This window comes from Anoplophora glabripennis, unplaced genomic scaffold, assembly GCF_000390285.2.
Source record: "Anoplophora glabripennis isolate ALB-LARVAE unplaced genomic scaffold, Agla_2.0 scaffold17, whole genome shotgun sequence".
NCBI lineage: Eukaryota > Metazoa > Arthropoda > Insecta > Coleoptera > Cerambycidae > Anoplophora > Anoplophora glabripennis.
In genome coordinates, this window is record NW_019416231.1 from 1,121,912 (window position 1) to 1,141,800 (window position 19,889).

Here is a 19,889-nt window from a genome sequence, read left to right on the forward strand (position 1 = left end):
TTTGTAAGACTATTTCTTAAGGAGGATCGGGAGCTACAAAAAAATGCATCCAATTAATGAAAAATTTGATTATTCAATATAGGTTCTTTTGGGAAATGCTATGATGCATACTCTTACAACCGAATTAGGGGTGAAAAAATGCAAATGGTAAGACGAAAAAAATATAGACATTTATCTGAATCATTAATTAATAGTTGGGAGAAAGAAAAAAGTAGGTTACCGCACATTTCGCAGATAAATAAATGATCAAACATAAAAAAACGAAGGAGTAACGGCTACAGCGCACTAGAGTACGAATGAGGATAGGTGGCAGGAAATTTAAATAAACGTTTCAATAGACAACTTAGTGATTAGAAATGGATTACATTCAACTTAAAATTAACATTTCACTGATTTCAGTATATTTTTTAGAATCTTTTTGGCTGCAATAACGAATAAAAGTGCAAATTTCTCATTTCCTGTACCAACCATTGGTAAGATTACTATTTAACTTTACTTAGTTTGTACTTATATAGTTGCGTATTCTCTGCAAGTGTATCATTAAAAAAAATAATTCATCTGCACCTTACTTACTGGTGTAGTGGTGTTACAATGAAGTCGGCAGATTTCGTATATATTTAATAGGGTTTCGGCTGGGGTGAACATTAACCATCCAAAATTAATGAACTAGGGGACTCCTAAAGTTGCGCCTAAACAGTCAATTTGTATTAAAATTAGTCACAGTTTCTCCTGGTGTATGTAACGGTAATCATAATTAGATTAATTAAACCGACCTCAGGACAGTTGTTCTGCGTCATGCTAAAAGGGTTTTTCTTCTAAAATGTCCTGCTGTGTTTGGATATTATTTTCCATATCTCTAGCTTCGTTTTTTTCACTTAACAGGGCTCTATAGCAAATAGGCAACCAGCAATACTTTTTTGTAGGTTTTGTTACACAGTTTGTCTAAATATGAATTAACGCACAAATAACAGACTTTCCCCCATTCTAACACAGATTTTCTATAAAATGGAGTTGGTTTGAAACTCAAATAACTTTCTGGTGTAAAGAAATTTGTAATTTACGATTTAAATTACAAATTTCTTTGCAACAAAAAGTAATTTGCGTTTCAAACTAACTCCACATTATAGAAAATCCACGTTAGAATGGAGGAAAGTCTGTTGTTTGTGCATTAATTCATATTTAGACAAACTGTGTAATAAAATCTATAAAAATGTATTGCTGGTTGCCTATTTGCTATAGAGCCCTCTTAAGTTCGACCATACACTACGCTTCTAAGCGATGCATGTGACTGTGAGTGGAACTTAAGTGTCACTTAAGATATTTACAGCGACCTAGCGCCACTGTGCGTACTCCGTACGTACCTATAAAAAATCCCCTACTTAAGAACAATACAAATAAAGCAACCGCTGTCTCCGACCGAGACAATGCTTCCTGCCTCTCCTGTCGTGTTTCCTCCCCCGCGATTGGGCGCATCGCCGCTATGTAGTTCAAGGACATGCACACGCCGTCCTCCCGGTGCACAGCCTTCACGTGCCCGCAAATCTCATCTCGCCCAAGGTTTGATGGCATGAAACGAATCACATCCCTTATGAGATGTGACACTGACGCGAGTCAAGGCCGTCTCCTCGTTACACCCACACCCCGACGAGCAAGGGGGTGTTATTCGGTAGGGACAGAAGGGTGGTGATATTTATATATGGAAACACACACCCTGTGCACCTCTCCATAAGCGTAAACTAGGCTATTTAACGTTTCTGAATTAGATTAATAAAAGCTCGTTATATGGGGTGGAATTGTAAGTAACCCGACACAGGGTAGTTTCATTAGGGGTTCCTAAAATATGGTGTTACCAGGCTGCTTCGTTTTAGGGTTGTGAAAAATTTAATGTTACGTTGTCCTATTCTGTTATGTTTTTCCTATATCTGATGCAAAATGTGAATAACAGTTTGAATTTATACTGAAAGTTTGCTAACATGTTTAGATTAATTTGTGACGTCAGCAACACACTACATTTGTTCCGAAAACCGGTTTTCTTTCATCTAAATAAGGGATACGTCGTAATTTTAAGATAGTTAAAATAGAGGATTCTGTAACAATGACCGGGAAGAATATTCGCTTTATCTGACTTCAGGATTATAAACGGGGTCTATCTAGTATCAAGAACTCCGCATGCCATTGTTTCAGTTAAATCAGGATATAATTTCCAGAAATACGGCTGAATTTAACGAGAACCTATAATAGGGAACAGCGGATGCATCCGCTTACCGCACAATGGCGGGAGCTCATCAAAAAATGTTTTTCCACCGCGCCAGTGAGTTTATTTTGCGCTTTGTTCCCGCCGTGAATGATAATCCTATGCTGGAAATCCGTAGATACTGTCGCTGATGCTCCCAACGTAAACGATATTATCCAAGAGAGCTCTATGTACTGGCTAATACTTAGGAATTTACAAACATCGGGTAAAGACGCATTTTTAAGTAATTTAACTTTTATGTTACAGATATGATTGTAATTATACGTGTATAATTGCTATTACATTGGAATCCAGTATGATTTCCATGTAATTTTACACATCCATTTTTTGTTAAACCAAAATTAAAGTACAGTATGATCATTATATTTTTATTGTAGTTTTGTTACAATGGAATGTAATTTTAAAGTATATTTTTACTATCATTGTACAATGTAACAGAAATCTTACATGTATATTTTTAGTATTATTACTATATTTTTGTGGTAATTATTCTAGTAATTCTACAACGTTGTAATTTTATAATTACATTAAATTATACCTTTTAGGCAATTATATTTGAGCAATTGTAATCTACTTTTAGTGCGAAATTCAATTGTGGTGGAATGTTATTTTACAAAATATTTCTGCAAACACAATATAACTAAAATCAAACCCTAACAGGAAAGAATTCCACATGTATATTGCTGATAAGTAGTTTTTTTGTGGTATTATCGGTATACTAGTTTCGTTGTAATTTATCTCCTCCTATATGGAATTTTGTAGTTTTGTGATAAAATTACATTAATTTAAACAGTCGAATTTGACTGATTTTGATCCAATTTAAGTGTGAAATTCTATGAAGGTGGAATGTAATTTTAAGGAACAATATTTCATTGTAATTATATCAGCAATTATATAAATAAATCTTTCTAATTTTACATTGCAATTGTTTAACATCAGTTCCACTTAATGTGTCACTTTGTAAGATGGAATGTAATTTTACAATATATTTTTACAAGACTCCACAATGCAATTATAAATTACATTTTAGTTGGGATTTCACAAGTACCTATATTGCTGTATAAGTAGCTCATTTTAATATTATCGCTGTAGATTTCGTTGAAATTATATCTGCAATTATTTAGATGTAGATAAAACTTTGTGATTTTATCATTCTAGGCAATTATCTGGTAAATTTAAGAGATCTCATTCTACTTTAAATGTATAGCTTCGTAAAATGGAAAGTAATTTTACATTGTACAATGTAATTGAAATCTTACAAGCATATTTTTGGCACCAAACAACTCATTTTAGTATTATTACTATATTTTTGTAGTAATTATTGCAGTAATTTTACAACTTTGTAATTTTATAATTACATTAAATTACATCTAGACAATTATTTGGTATGTTTGAGAAATTGTAATCTATTTTCAGTGCGAAATACAGTTGTGGTGGAATGTTATTTTACAAAATATTTCTGCAAGCACAATGTAACTCTAAAATCACACCCTAACCGGAAAGAATTCCACATGTATATTGCTACTAAGTAGGCATTACCGTTATAGTAGTTCGTTGTAATTTATCTCCTCCTATATGCAATTTTGTAGTTTTATGATAAAATTACATTAATTTAAACAGTTGGCGAATTTGACTGATTTTGATCCAATTTAATTGTGAAATTCTGTGAAGGTAGAATGTAATTTTTCGGAACAGTATTTCGTTGTAATTACATCTGCAATTATATAAATAAAACTTTGTAATTTTACATTACAGTTACTTAACACTAATCCACTTATTCAGCAAATTTAAGATATGTTAATCTATTATAAATGTGTCACTTTGTAAGATGGAATGTAATTTTACAAACTATTTTTACAACACTCCACAATGCAAGATGGAAAATTCCTAGAATGCCATTATAAATAATTATAAATATATAGTATTATAAAAAATAATACAAAATACCCAAAATATGAAAACTATTCAAGAAACACCACATACAACATTTTGTAACTACTTCTCTAAGTGGTCTCTCGAAAAGCACTTCCAGACACACGATCTAGGTCCTGCAGGACTCGTAAAACGTCCCGCATTTAAAAGGCCAACAACACACTGAAAACTACCCCGTTCCGTTAATCGTTACGATCCCTTTACAATCGCATGTTAGTAAACCTCGGTTTTTGTCTTGTTGGTCGCATCCTAACGACTGTAAACTCCACATCCCCCACCGTTAAACTCCCCGTCCTCCTTCCTTAAGGTCCTTGCACGAGAAACCGCCCCGGCAAAAACGGAACGGGTCAAAGTATACATTAAATTTGCTGGGGGTGAGTTTTTGCCGGGTTAGACAGCATCTTTAGAGGATGTTTAGACACAACACGGAATAGCTTGTCTCGCCCTCGGGTTCCGAGGATGAATTCGAGATTTGCGCGTTGTACTACATCTGCTGACAGCCCGGAACGCGTGTATACCGGGGGGTTGAGAGATGTAGCGGCGTCAGGATTAGGCGGCGTCGGTAGAAGGAACAGTTCGAACCTCAGGGCATCTACTCCCCAGTACATGAGTCTATAAATGACGTACATCACATTCCTAAACAGTTTAGTTGTTAATTTGACATTATCAGAACTGGGAATAGATCGAATTCATTGAAAATGTACCTAAAAAACACATTTGGGGAGAAAATAATGAAAAATTGGTTAATTCTGAGTAAAAATGACTAAATCGCGTTATATTTTTGTTTCAAAAGTAGCAAACTAATCCAGAAAGTGACATGTGTTTTTTAACGAAATTAAGAATTAATAAAAGGTCACATTAGAAATAAATTCAAAGATAAAGTTCGGGAAAATGCGGCTCTTAACAGAACCGGACTCCGTTTACTCATGTCAGTATGGCCAAATAAAATATATTTCAGCACGATTAATACTAAATAGCAACGCTAAATCTAAAAATTAAGAAGATACGTAAAAATTTAGAGTTTTGATAGCGTTTCAATGTCATATTGATTTTGTTGAAAATACTACGTGCCTTTTTCAACTCAACTTAAACATTTGCTTTTAAATATACCTTACAAACGCGTTGCAAAACAATGTATAGTCTTTCCGATGTCAATTGAAGAACCAAGAGAATGACGGTATGTACCAAACGAAATGCAAATACACTTGCATTGGTCCACTGGGCAATAAAACTCAGCCGCTGACAAGTGGTCGACAAATTGCCCAGCAGTGCAGTGCAGCAATGCGGAATTTGGTGTAATTCATTTAATTTTAATTTATTATAAGCACCTATTAATCGTTGATATTACAAATGCGAAAGGGATAAATAATATTATTACAACATTGCCTTTTGGAGACCTTTTGAAACGGAACAAAACCAAATTTACCATCAATATAATAAAATTGTTTGAGGACGTAAATAATTAAAGTATGTTGTTGACCAAATTAACATATAATAGAAATTTTCTGCACATTATATATGCATTATAATTTTTCACCTTTATCAGAAAACTTTTTTAGGTACGCCTATGAAACTCATTAAATTTTATTGCCAGGCAGTTTTTTACATGTTCAACTGACTTCGCCACAATTTTATAAATAAATACATTTTTCAAATATATTGAGTTTATAAAATAAATATTCGGGTATTATTTTTTTTATTTATTGGGCATGAGAATGTCAATCATTTGTTCGAAATTTAGACAAGCGAAACTAGAAGAAACATTTTTTTTTTAACAATCAATGAAAGTGCTCTCTTTTGTGCAAAATTTTATAGCCACTACTGCATAATTTTTTAAATTTAAAAACTGGTAATGATTAGGCTTAGTGCGCGCGCAGAGTCTAACAGAGCCGGCCCGGGGGTCGGTGGCCTTCACAGCTGACTCGCGCTTTGAACTGTTCAGTCATTTACGGAACCTTGTAATAGTTGGCGTAGCGTCGATACCTTTCTATTTTACGTCTGCTGTAAATTGTATTCGCCATGTGTATTGAAATAACTATTTATAAATAGTAACATAATTTACATTAACAACTATTAATTGGTGGGGAAAAGTATGTTGCGTCATATTTTCTGTAAACATATTAATATTTTCATTCGTAAACTGAATACGGTCCTGTTAAACTCCACGCCGCACCATGTAAGCCTAGTAATGATAGAAAAATGGTAGCTAATGGAAGTATCAGAGACTTTTTGGTCAAAATTTAGTATGCACCCTGCAACAATTTGAAAAAAGTTGTCGAGTTCGACTCCAGTCCGACAAAAACAACTTTTTCCGCGTGCCGTTCGCCTTCCCCTAAAAACATCCCCGAACGGCCGTGTCCGTGTCGACAAACTCAATTTCCACGACACGTTTTTCCCATTTAAATAATTCGCATATGGCATCCTACAAGTTTGATGTAAAAAGTTCGTCATAAAATTACAATGGCGACCTAGTTCCGCTCTCTACTCGAAGGGGGAGGCGGAAGGAGTACGCGGAAGCGCCTGCAGGTGCATGCCCAGTTGATGCATTGTGGAATCCCATCAACGTAAGTTATTGACACTGCGGGGTGCAGGTGTCTGAGATATCGCCTTCCAGTCCTTGACAAAAGGGACGCTATATGTGGGACGTAAAAATAAAATTGTAAAAATACAGCAAAATTACAAAAATCGAAATGGGTTGCTTGTTGCCACCGACATAACCTGTAGACTTACAACCGAAATATGAATTCACGGTTATTGTTAAATATTTGCGGAAAATATTGTGTAAAAATAAATTCCAGCATAATAAAATTCTCAGCTACTAAAGAAAATGATTTTATTGTAAATCTACAAAGTACTTAATGTTATAATACTCATATAATTAATAAATCTTACGGCTGCATTGTGACTTTATGAAATTGCACATTTAAATTAGAGTAAAATTTCCTGAAATTATATAAAATTAAAAAGTTGCGTCTACAACAAAATGAACTGCTTTTTGCTAACAAAACAAGACTTGTGAAGTCTCAAAATGTAATTTGTATCGTGAAGTGTAAAATTACATTCCCTCTTACGAACTTACGCATGTAAAGTAGAATGAGATCTCTTAAATTTTCCAAACGCTCAAAATGATAAAATCACACAGCTTTGCAGCAATATAAGTACGTGCGTATCATTGGTGCTTTAATTTTGTTGCTGTTGCGTATGATTTTATTTATTACTATTATTATTATAGCGGTTTGGCTTTGAGAAATTATTATAGACCGCCCCCTTCTTCGTGTCGACATGCCGTAGGTGTGAACGGAAGCGTCGCCTGCCGGACCGGACAGCGTTCATGAATTTCAGATCACCTGAAATCGAATTAAATTAAAATTAGAGGACACGTGGGCGTCCGATTAAGCTTTCAGGGATTTCAGCGATCAGAGCGCGCGGCTTCAGCGCCGGCTGGCGTCGCTGCCTCACCTGCTACACTCAGAGACGTCCCAAAAGTTTCATATATATTCGGGTTTGACAGTAGAGTTGTTCGATATTTTTTTCATGTACGGAACTCGGTGGATTGTGATGGGATCGGCCTCGACGAGCTTTGTATATTATATTTTGCGAAACGGGTTGTAGCATCTGGCCATACGAACACACGCAAAAAAATTTGTTGTTTCAAATGTACAACTTTTGATTTTAAGATATAAGTACGCAAGAAAATATTTTCTTCTTTTAAGAAAATTATATTAAATTCAATTTATGGTAATATGCGTTGCAGTGCAAGCCATTTACTAGTTATGTTTTCATAGAGTGAGAAGAGAATGTTTATTGTTTACTAAAAAAATTTAATTGAATTTGAAATATTTCTCCAGAAATGAAGTAGGAAGGGAATTTCACTATAAGATATTGAAATTGTGACAAATCTATATAATACACTGAAAATATATAAGGTACATGTTACATACCACTCAGGAGATATTGCAAGATAGAATCGTAACCCGTCTACAACAGAATTTATGAAAAATATATAAGGGCGAGCAGGTGCACAGCTCTCCTATCGATTTAATATTTATTGTGGATGGATTTTTCCTCGAGAAGGTACAAATCCTTTCTATTTTTATGTTAGAGCCTCGAAATTGTTGGATTTTTACTTCCAATTATTTGTCTTTGAAGCAGATCTTTCGCCGCATTTAAACTGAATCTAAGCTTAAGCGTAAGCAGCGAAGAAAAATATATTCTACGAACATTTTAAAATTAAAAGCTCTTCCTATGTCTGTAGTCCTATAAGTTTGAAACTACGTTTGCAACAGTGTTTTGGAACGTTCCGTATAATTTTCCAAAAGAAAATTATAAAAATAAATTCTCCAGACAGACAGACAACGAGATAATTATACATTTCGACGATGTTTATTAATAACATCATCAGGAATTACTGTTACAAGCCAAGCTGCAAATTCTACAACTAAAAGGAAGGTAAATGTTTATGAACGTTGTCGGTGAATTGGAAGGGTTACGGCTCCTTAAAGGTGAGCCCTAGAAATTGCTTTTCCAGATATCTGCACACAAAAAATACAGATAATATCATTCCAGATCATCAACGTTACTAATACTGTCTTGTTCTATATTTATTACTGCAGTGTTTTGAGTAGCAGAATAATAGTTGACCATGTATTAATTTGACGCGGACTCACATATGTCTGGGTTGTGAAAACATGTGAATTGCGGGTAATTGTAACCCTTTAACAGTTGATGTATATTCTATCCCGAAGAGCTCCAGAGATATCTGGAAAAAAATGTTCGAGGGCTCACCATTAGTGAGCCATAAATACAAAATGCGAACTTACCGTCAGCGTCAAACAAAAGGTGCACATGAATGTGGGGGCGGTGGTTCTTCAGCAGTGGTCTGAGCTGGGGGCAGGCTAGCTCGCGCATGGCCCCTTACCTCGGGGCGGCTCACCAGCTGAGCACATGTGTGTGCCCTCTGCCCCACTCTAGCCCACGCCTCTGACCAACGTTCACCACCTGCAACAAAAAAAAAATCTTCAAAATTCATACCAAGCGAAATTATTGCTGTTGAAAATAATTATATCATTCCCATTGTAAAAAGTGCAGACGCTTTTTCTTATGCAACGCTGAACTGCCGCTCGACGGTAAACCTGACCTATAAATTTCATCCCTGCTGTAACACTTCGAGAAATGACGCAGAGAGAAAAATAAACTGAAAGAAGAAGCCTCCTTTTAACGCAGGGTCTTAAATTGTCAACTGGGGGAGTGCAATGAATGCCAGACATTAGGAAATGGCGTCTTTCCTTTGATCCGTTGCAAGAGAATAAATTGAATTTTCTCTTTCCTCGGGGAGAGAGGTTACCTTAACTTAAATTGCTAAGTTCGAAGCCCCGGGTGGGTTGGGATTGATGCGGACAATTTTTTAGTTCATTAGATCTTGTCGTAGAAAGGCTAGTAGTATAAAAATACTTTTTTTTTATTATATCGTGCGTAAGTACTAGTTTTATCCATACTGTCAGTGCATTACAGTTTCGATGTCATGCTGAGTGAGGTATCTTAGTTATTATTAAACAGAGTTTCGAGAAAATTTTCCTTTTTTTTTTAGTTTTATAGATGTGATAACAAAAGTTATGCGCAATGAACCCGGCTATCCATATTTGCACTATTTAATATACCTCAATAGGAAACATTTCTGAGAAAAATTCAACCCTCTATATTTTGGTATGTAGATTTCTCTTGGTCGATTTATTTATCCAATTTCTTTCCCCAAAGCTTTAGGGCCTATACTTTCTTTAATATCGTATCTCGCCAACATTAGTGGGACACCCTGTATATATATTTATATATCTTCATTTCATAAGATTTTTTAGAAACAAATTTTGAATTTGTTTGAATTACTTTTACAGTAAAGTAAAAAATGTTACAACTATCCTCGACTTACATTTTTTTTTAAATTTAAATTCAATGTTAATCCTTTTTAGAGCAACAATCAGGATGCACAGATCTCATTGCGTGTAATTGCACGCCCTGTATATGAAACTAAAATCATCGCGAGGCACAGATTACGTTCTCTTTCAACCCACTAATCCGGCGTCGTTTTTAATTAACGCGATATTTTCGTCGTTCTATTAAAATCCCCCGTAATGGGCCGAAGGGGGGTAAATTAATTTTAAACCTCAAGAAGGATTACCCGAACTCCCTCAAGATTATATACGCGTAGGATGATGGAAAATATGAGGCGCCCAACTTATATTATAGAGCAGGTTGCCAAGGATAGTTGACCGTCTGCTTTTTGGGCTGTCGCCATTAATCATAAGAGAGTCTTCCCAGCGTTTCATAAATCAAACGGGGAAAGTCTCTCCCGACAGACAACAGCGGGATCGGGATTAGTGTCGAAGAATGATTCGTCTCTTCATTAGCTTATATTTTTGTAGTTATAACAACAGTGGCACCAGATACTTGTTTCTGTAATAAATTTGGCCGCCCTTGCATCTGCTAAGATAGCCGAGATATCCATGCTATCACATTTGGCAGTCGGTTTGTGGAAACCAACGTAAGAGCGAATCTCAATTCGGGAACAAGTAAAAAACAATTGAAACAGACATATATGATATAAAAATAAAATAAAAAACAAAACTGAAATACAAATATACAAATAAAAAAATTGTGAAATAAACGTAAGAAATTTTTTCTCTATCTCTATCAAAAAAGTTGATGACATCATTTTTTTTATTTTCCGTATTTTGAAAAAAATGTTTTCAAGTGCAAAGCGAACCTTAGCGAGTTTAAGTGGCGTGAATAGTCACGCCATCTAAACAGATTTTTACTGTCGTTTTTCGTTTGTCTGTTGTGGGCCCGAAACGCGAACTTTGGGACACCCTGTATACAAAAAATTGCCTCACCTTCCAAATTGTTACGAAAATTAATTGTTTGCCGAGAAATTGCCTGGAAAACGGTCAGAAGTACAAAGTTCATTTTAGTGCAACAAAATAGCATCAAAAAGTAATAAAACCTCTAATACTTTTTTTTTGCAGTTTTACCTTGGTACTAACTTTGTAAAGGAAAAAATCTTATTTGTTTGTATTTCCCCCTTTAAGGCAAATTTAAACATAAAATATAATAATCTAAACATAATTAACCTTCGAAATAGTCCTTCCACGAATGAGAATCACACCCACAACTGCTCTGAAGGGATTATTAGTTACGTTTACAGTTGGGACAGGTTGTACATTCCCGGGAATGTACAGGCAAATTTACCAAATAAATTAGACCGGCCAAAGATAAAGTTTGCTGCATTTGCTTTACTGGACTGGGAACTATTTTATGAGCTTCGTCCTTGTGACCACCAAAAACCATTACATGGCACGATACGGACCGGCCTAGAGAGCAGGCACATTGTGAAGCAGGATTTAGGAGCGTTACTTAGATGGAATTGTGATGTTTTTCCTCTTTCCCTTAAAGCCTCTAATTTGTTTTTACGGTTTGGGTTATTGTTGCGCGATTTTGTGATTGCTGGAAATACAAAGTTGTAATGAAATGTGCAGTAAAAATTACAAGTTCATGTAATTTTACATTATGTTTTTATGTAATTTCACATTATGTTAGAGACTTGATGTATGATTATTTAACTATAGTCCCCCTTAAAATGAAAATTTATACGATTTATAATTTTACACTGATATGACTTAAACAGAAATTCCATAACTATTGGAAGTAATTTTACAGACAATTTGTAATTTCACAACACGGCTCCATGGAAAAAGATATCTATTTTAATTAAATATTGCAAATTTACAGTATTTATTTTAGCGGTATTCATCGGAAAATTTCTGGGTAAATATGTACCAGTGTAATCTCGTTGTAATTTTACACTGAAATTGCTACTCGTCAATATGCTTCACAACGATATTGCTGGTAAAATAACAAGTTGCCCGTTGTACTTGAGCAATGTAATTTTACTAGACCCATTCTTGCGGTATATATCGTTCAATTTGTACATAAAAGTTAAATTGAAATTTTACAATGGATTACATGTATGTTTAATGTAATTTTCTTGTAATTTTACACTAAGCCAGTTATAGGTCTTAAATCATTTGTTGCATCACCACAATCAATCTTAAGCGTGGAATGATATTCATTTTAGATTATTATTTTTATTTTTTAATTTAGATTATTTTTACAGTATCCCATTTTATTTGGATATCGCGACTTTATTTTATTAATTTTTGCAGTATGTATTGGATAATCTGTGGATATAATTGTAGTCATACAAATATATCCTAAAATTGATAATTTACATTGCATTACATTTATCCGTAAGATTAATGTAATTTTGTTGTAATTTTACACTTTTCTATTAAATTGTTTCGTCATCCAAAAGCTACCTTAAATCTGGTATTCTATAATTATTTTATAGAATATTTTTACAGACAATTTATAATAATATAATTGTAATTTCACAACGTACATTGCTGGCAAGAAATAATAATTTTAGTGTATTTTTTGTGGTATACATCGAACACTATAACGATGCCGTCCTCCGCTAATACTCCTCTTCCTACGCCATCAATTTTTCTGTTGCAAATTCTAAAATGTAACTGCAAAACAACTGTTCGGAGTGGGAGTTTCCCACAAAGACGACACGGGGCTTCAGGGGAGATTTTGCTTAAACACAGGCCACGGAAAGCCAGACAATTTGCCCCTGCATTGTACCACCATAAGCTGCTTACAGTTTCGCGGCCGGCGGAAAGAGCAAAACGTTAAAACTCGCTATTTGAAAATAAATTATTTAATCCTGCCGGGTATTGTTCTCGTGCCGGGTCGACCATTAACGTATCTAATTTAAGGATTTGTTGAAGTTGTAGCGATTTATGAGAGGTCTTTACGGTCTTGGAGGCCTGCCAGTTTTTACATTGACAGCGACATCTGTAGACGAACGTGCGTAGCCAGACCACAACAATACACAGACCGTTTATGAATTCGAAAGGTGCGTAAAACGAAGTGAGCTCGGAGCTTTGGAAGAATTTTATTTCATGTTTCATCACATCACAAGTTATGTCATGTTTTATTAAAACTTCCCGCTTTACTCCGTCTGAAACTACTACATGTCCATTCCGCTTTAAAAGTTTAAGACCTATAAGTCAATTACTGAAATTGCCGCGCTTTACGGCGTCGCGACGTGAAATATATTACACGTAAAACTCCCCGAGACAGAGATCGAGTTATTAATAAAATCGACCTAGTTTGAATAACGGCCTGTAAAGCGGATCGGAATTGCCCAGGGGGGTTTTATTACAGAAATTCGAGTCATTCGATCTATTAAACACACGTAAGTGTCGATAAAATTTATTAAAAGAAGGATCAACTTATGGCGAACTTCCTCCGGGGTATTCCGAGAGCACATGAATTATTACAAAGTAGTACGTTCGACGTATAAAGCTTGGGTTTGTTCTTTTAAGTGAGATTTTCACAAACAAAGTAAAATGTAACGTTTCGAAGTTGTAGAACTGCTGTGTTCAGAATAGCTAAATTATAATATAATTCAATTTTTAAAGTAACGAACTATAGTGGTTTGGTCTTCAAGTGGGGAGTAGCATGGAAAACTTTATTTTACTAATTTCGCTGATAACACGACACACAACCGAGCACGAACTGGTCTTCAAGACTTCTGATTAGTGGCTCGAAAAGTTTTCGGTTTTTATCCTTGTCCCCAGGTACCTACTTTTATTACCCTATCCTAATTAACACTTATCCGGGTCATTACCTACTCGGTTTGTGCTTATGTACCCTAATAAACAACAACTAATTTATGTTTACAGCCTACTTATTCTAATCTCATTTGCTAAATACATTTATTTAGGATAATCTCGGATAAATCAAAGTATAATTTATATGGCTCGTAAATTCCCAGAAAGCAAAATATATTTATTGGGACATGTACTAAATGTAATTGTAGCGTACCGCTACAGAACATTATTTTATTATTTTTAATTAAACAGCGAGGACAAGTATGGCGCATCGTACTGTCGTATGGGAAGGTCGGAACGAATTCAAAATTCACCGATGTTCTGAATCAACCGCTGGAGTTGTCCACGGATCTGAAAACTGTTCCAAACCAGGCGACGTTGAAGTAACCTGATGTTGACAAAGCGATCATTAGTTTCAGATTTTCCAAAAAACACCAATGTTTAGAATTTTCTAGTAAAGCGGCGCAAAATCCACCAAAAATTGAGTCACGACTGGCGGAAGATGTGAGGAATATAAATCCAAAATCGTTGAAATCTGAGGGCCCAAAGGCAAGACACAACAGCGGAGATCAGCCTCAGGCGCTGGCGGAGTTATCAAGATGTGCGATCGAACGTCTACTCTGTAGATAATTAATTATTACAAAGTCAAGTCGAAGTACCTAGTACTATACTGCCTCAAGCCGAACCAGATTCAGACGTTTTGTCTAGAAAAAATCATCTTCAATGTATTCGTTCCAAAATCTAATTCTTTTTAGATTGTAAAAACCGTATTATAATCCCTCAATTCCTCCTGACCCACTTAATACAATTTTCATACTCCCCACAATGTTCCACCCTACATGTACCCCTCGACAAAAACCAGATGACACCGGTTCCGGCCCCCAGAGGACGCGATCGTGGACGAGGCACGCTCGAAATTTATCACGCTCCCGCATTAGTAATTAAATTTACCAAATATAACTGGGCGTGCTTTTCCGAAAATTGCGAAATTTGCTCAGTGTTTGTACGGATACAGGGAGACCCCGGAAAAATTATTATTTTCTATAAGCGCCGGGTCAAAAATTCTATGCACTGGGCATTTAAACATATAAAATTACGAGGATAATATAAGTGATGCTATGTTAGTGATTCCCTGTTAGGATGTACATGTACGGTTTACGGTGAATGGCAGCAAAACACTGCCGGGACATCGCGTAGTGATGCAGTACATTTTCCGACAAGATTCGGGAATAGGAGATGTTTCTCTGAACGATTGCATTAACTGTATTTTAATGTGAATTTATTTGAATTAGCTTTAAAAAAAAATAAAAACTAACGTACTTAATTTATTATGGGTATCACGTACAATACTCCTCAAATTATGTTTATGAAGCATAGAACTGCAGGAAATAATACCAGGAACTTTCCCAAATTGCTCAATAATAATAACAAACTCGAAATCGATTGGCCGTGATTTAAATGAATGACATAAAATATATATTTGGGTTGCCGTTAATAACGGAAGGGGATTTTCCTAAGTAAACAATAGTTATTAAATACGACTGGAAAAATTATTGTATTTATTTATGTCAATGATAAAAAACATATTTATATGAATGGCTTTTTTATGGGAAAAGGTTTCATACGTGGTTTTGTCAGCTTTTCCTGCTAAAATCACTTGATTAATCTGCACCAGCAAGCTATAAGAAAAAAAAATTATAAAGATTTCAGGATTTTAGTGCTTGGAAAAGCAAGATCAAGAATTGTATAACTATTCTATAAAAATGTATTTTTCGGGTTCTGGCGATGACTTTCACAGACTTTTGCTTGCACCGTTCGAAAGAGCGGAAAAAATAAGTTGATTAAAAGAAAAAGCATCCCGGTAGCTGCTTTCTAAGTTCCACAATCCATTTTTTGAGAAACCGAACGCAGCATGGGCACTATGACGTCACAGCGCATTAAAAAAAAATTCAGCGTATAAAGGTAGTCTTCCACTTTACAACGAGACCAAGTTTATTACAAAATATTAAATAGAACAGCCAGAATACCGTTTTTAATAAAAAAAAATATCACGGCACCTATTGGTCGGATCGAGTCGCTTTCATGTTTTTTTTAAGAACTATATAATGTCATTGATTTGAAATCTGTATATAAAAAAATTTCAATCAAATTAGTTCTTTTTATTTAATGCTGAAAATTTCGCACATTTTTTTCTTCACCGCTAATTTTGCAATGTAAAAAAAATTTTGCGAGCTTTCGCGAAAGCTTATCCTTGTAACAAATTTCCTCAGGAACAAAATCGGTAAGTATGCCTCATGGCGATTAGAGGCTTATTTTCGGACATATAAGCGAAAATAGCGTAGTAAGTCGAGAGTGCGGTGGCCAGACTTCCTATTCTGGTCCGGTTTCGATCCCTGGCGTCGGCACTGGCATTGTCGATGGACAATGCCAGTGCCGACGTTTTTTCAAATGTAGCCCCCTTCCGCACAGCTTTTGGCTTTGGATTTGGGAGGTTGTCTCATTTCTGTGGTGTGTTTTACTTTTTTTTTTAACTGGAAAAAGTATTTTTTTTAATTTTGTAATAAACAATATGACTCTCGACTCTTACAAATACACAAATTTATGCTGAGTTATCCTGAGTATTTTTTACTTAATTTTAACCCCCAAAAATTTGAGTTAGGCCCGAATTTTGAGAAAAAAACCTAATTATGTTAGGGACTTTTTTTCTCAGTTTTAACTATAAACAATTTTTCTAAAAAAAATGGCGTAACAAAAGTTTACCCAAATAATCTGAAGTTAATGGTGTGACCTACTTTTCGCATCACCCTGTATGTTTTTCAATTGTTCCAAGTCAACTATCGAAACGTCATTCTACATATCCTTTCGTCGCCACAACCCCAGAGTGCCACAACCATTAGCTGAACCGTAACACAGCCATAAAATCGACAACACTCGTAACGCAAATCGAAACGGCTATTTTATAGTGATTCAAGCGATAAAGCAGAAACTTCCGCTTGATGTATTCCATTTTAAACAGGCGCCGAAAAGCATATTTTCCGGATTGACGACCTCCCGGTCTTGCCTATATATCAGCGGAATGGCTCCGGAAAACAAAACGTTATCGCCCGGTTCTGCATTGCTCCTATAGATGGATAGGAACAAGCAATCCTTGTAGGGATATATTTAAATTTTATTATTGCTGCGGTATGCAAATCTAGGGAATTGGGACCAGTGCGTGCGTTTTGGATTTTAATAAATTTTTTTAGGAAGTCCATTCACGATATATTTCAAGGTTTTGGGCTTATATTTATATTAAATGCAATGCAAGCGCTTTTATTCGTTGGGGGAAATATTTGGTTTTAGGCGCAAGTGTGCGGACACGCGTAAACTGGACACGCTGACGAGATGAGACGGCTAGTTGCCTATTCGACTTGTCGGTGATATATATCTTTTAAAACTCCAAGAATTCATTATACACCTGTGTCCGTATTATACAAATTTGCAAAGTTGGCATGTCTAAAGAAAACACCCTGTGTAAAGTGTAAAATGTTTCACGGAACTGGGCTAACCTTTTTCATTCGTACTGGCAAATATTTTGGTTCTAAATATTGCTATTTCGAAACTATTACAAAACACCAACTTATGTTTTCTACAAAATTTAAAAACTTCTAAATAATGTTGCAACCAAATGTACAGGGTGTCCCAATGTTCAAGTCTCCTACTTCTAAGCATTTATCCAATCTTTTCCTAACTTCCCTTGTAGCTTTAAACAACGTTTATCTTGAAAGATTCTCACACACATGTCGAATGTTTTGCTTTAAATGCTCCAGACTTCTCGTGGGTGTCTTATATACTTGATTTTTTAATGTTCCCCATAAAAAATAGTCTAGGGGCGTTAAATCTGGAGACTTTGAAACCCATTCTACAGGCTCATTAATTCCAATCCACTTAGTTCCGAAAGTATTTTTTAAACAGTCTGTAACTCTTTAAGCTTTATGTGGAGGAGCACCATCCTGTTGCAACCACATATTCAAACTGAGCTGCGTTCAATACATTTCCATAAAAGTATGGGCCAATTAAATGCATTTCAATAATGCCACATTTATTCCATAATGGACCTGATCTGAATGGGATTAACGTAGTGTGGATTTTCAGTGGCACAGTAATGTTCGTTTCATTTATTTGGCATGTCATTACTTATAAAACGACTCTCATTGGCCCAAATAATGTGTTGTAAGTCTATTATCTATTTCCAAGTCAACCATTATTTGGGCTACATAATTAATTGTAAGTCTTTTTTCAACATGTATGGCAGATCAGTGCTCCAAGTTATTTAGCCTATAGTCATGGTAACCATTGGAGCTCAAAATTCTTTGCACAGAGCTGCTTTTTAAATTTAATTCAAAAGTGGTCTGTCGTATAGAATTTCTAGGATTTTCCTCAAAATATTGTAATACCCTATAGTCTGTTTGGAAATGAAAGAGAGTAATAAAATCCCGAGATAAGAACCGGCCATGGGCGTGCTAATATTTCATTTCAGGTAATTATCGGGTAATGACAGGGATTGGAAAATCGACTATCTACAGACTTTTAAAGGAAACAAAAAATGAACAAGATACTGTAAATCCCCCAAAATCATCTACAGGGAGGTCAAAAGTCGTTATAGATGATTTCTTCAAAAATGTCATTCGCAGAAAAGTACACTCATTTTATTTTAAAAAAGAAATACCAACGCTAAACAAAATTTTAAGTGAACTTTCAGAGGACAACGATTTGCCAAAAATCAGTAGAAGCAAATTATGGGCCGTCTTACGAGAGTTGAATTTTTGCTGGGAAAAGCAGAACAGGAAGTCAGTTCTTATCGATAAAGATGAAATTATTTGTTGGCGAAGATCCTACTTAAGATCAATTAGAAAATTCCGTGACGAAGGGAGGAATATTTATTATCTAGACGAAACTTGGGTCAACGAGGGATATACTGTAACAAAAGTATGGCAAGATAAAAATGTAAAAAGTTTTCGACAAGCATTTTTGGATGGACTTTCAACAGGGTTCAAGGCACCTTCAGGTAAAGGGCGAAGATTAATAGTGACACATATAGGTAGTGCCAGTGGTTTTGTAGATGGCGGTTTACTTTTATTTGAATCTAAAAATACAGGTGACTATCACGAAGACATGAACGCAGATGTTTTCGAAGAGTATTTTACACAGATGTTGGATCTTATTCCTCCGGGGTCTGTAATTGTCATGGATAATGCCAGTTACCATTCACGGCAGACCGAGCGGACGCCTACGACTGCTTGGAGGAAAGCCGATATAATTCAATGGTTATCCGGAAAAAACATTTCTTTTGAAACAAATATGGTGAAAAAGGAACTTTTGACACTTGTCAATCTTAATAAAGATCAGAAAAAATATGTTATCGATGAAATGGCAACAAATCGCCAAATAACGGTACTACGGTTACCACCTTATCACTGTGAACTTAACCCAATCGAATTAGTCTGGGCGCAGGTAAAAGGAGATGTAGCGCGAAATAATACGACGTTTAAATTAAGTGACGTGAAAATTTTGTTAAAAAATTCCTTGGAACGAGTAACTGCAGATAACTGGCAAAGATGTATACATCATGTACAAAAAGAAGAGGAGAAAATGTGGGAACTCGATAATTTAATTGACGTTACTGTGGAACCTATCGTTATCAATCTAGGAGACGAAGATAATTCATCAGAATATTCAGAGGATGAATTTTAATATACCTACTTTTTTATTTTCTTTATTGTACATTTATACAACACTACATTTACTCACCATAATTTGAATTTTCAAAATACATATATTTTTGTGTGGAATAAAAGTCTATTCATTAAATTTAAATAAATATTTTGATAATAATATTGAATAATTTTATTTGAATTACTAAAAACCCTCTTAACCCGGTTATGATGCTTAAAGTAGCCTCATGTTTTGAAATGCTGTTTTTATATTGTTTACTT

At 35.2% G+C, this 19,889-nt stretch overlaps 1 protein-coding gene across 1 annotated transcript in view; it reads right to left on the reverse strand.

Annotated features, from left to right (window-relative positions):
* LOC108917903 (1-phosphatidylinositol 4,5-bisphosphate phosphodiesterase epsilon-1) overlaps positions 1–19,889 on the reverse strand; it is an 85,357-nt gene that overhangs the window by 39,710 nt on the left and 25,758 nt on the right. Inside the window, exon 3 of the mRNA XM_018724717.1 lies at positions 9,007–9,184. Coding sequence (XP_018580233.1) covers positions 9,007–9,094 — 88 coding nt within the window. The 5' untranslated portion in view covers positions 9,095–9,184. The remainder of the gene's footprint in view (positions 1–9,006; positions 9,185–19,889) is intronic.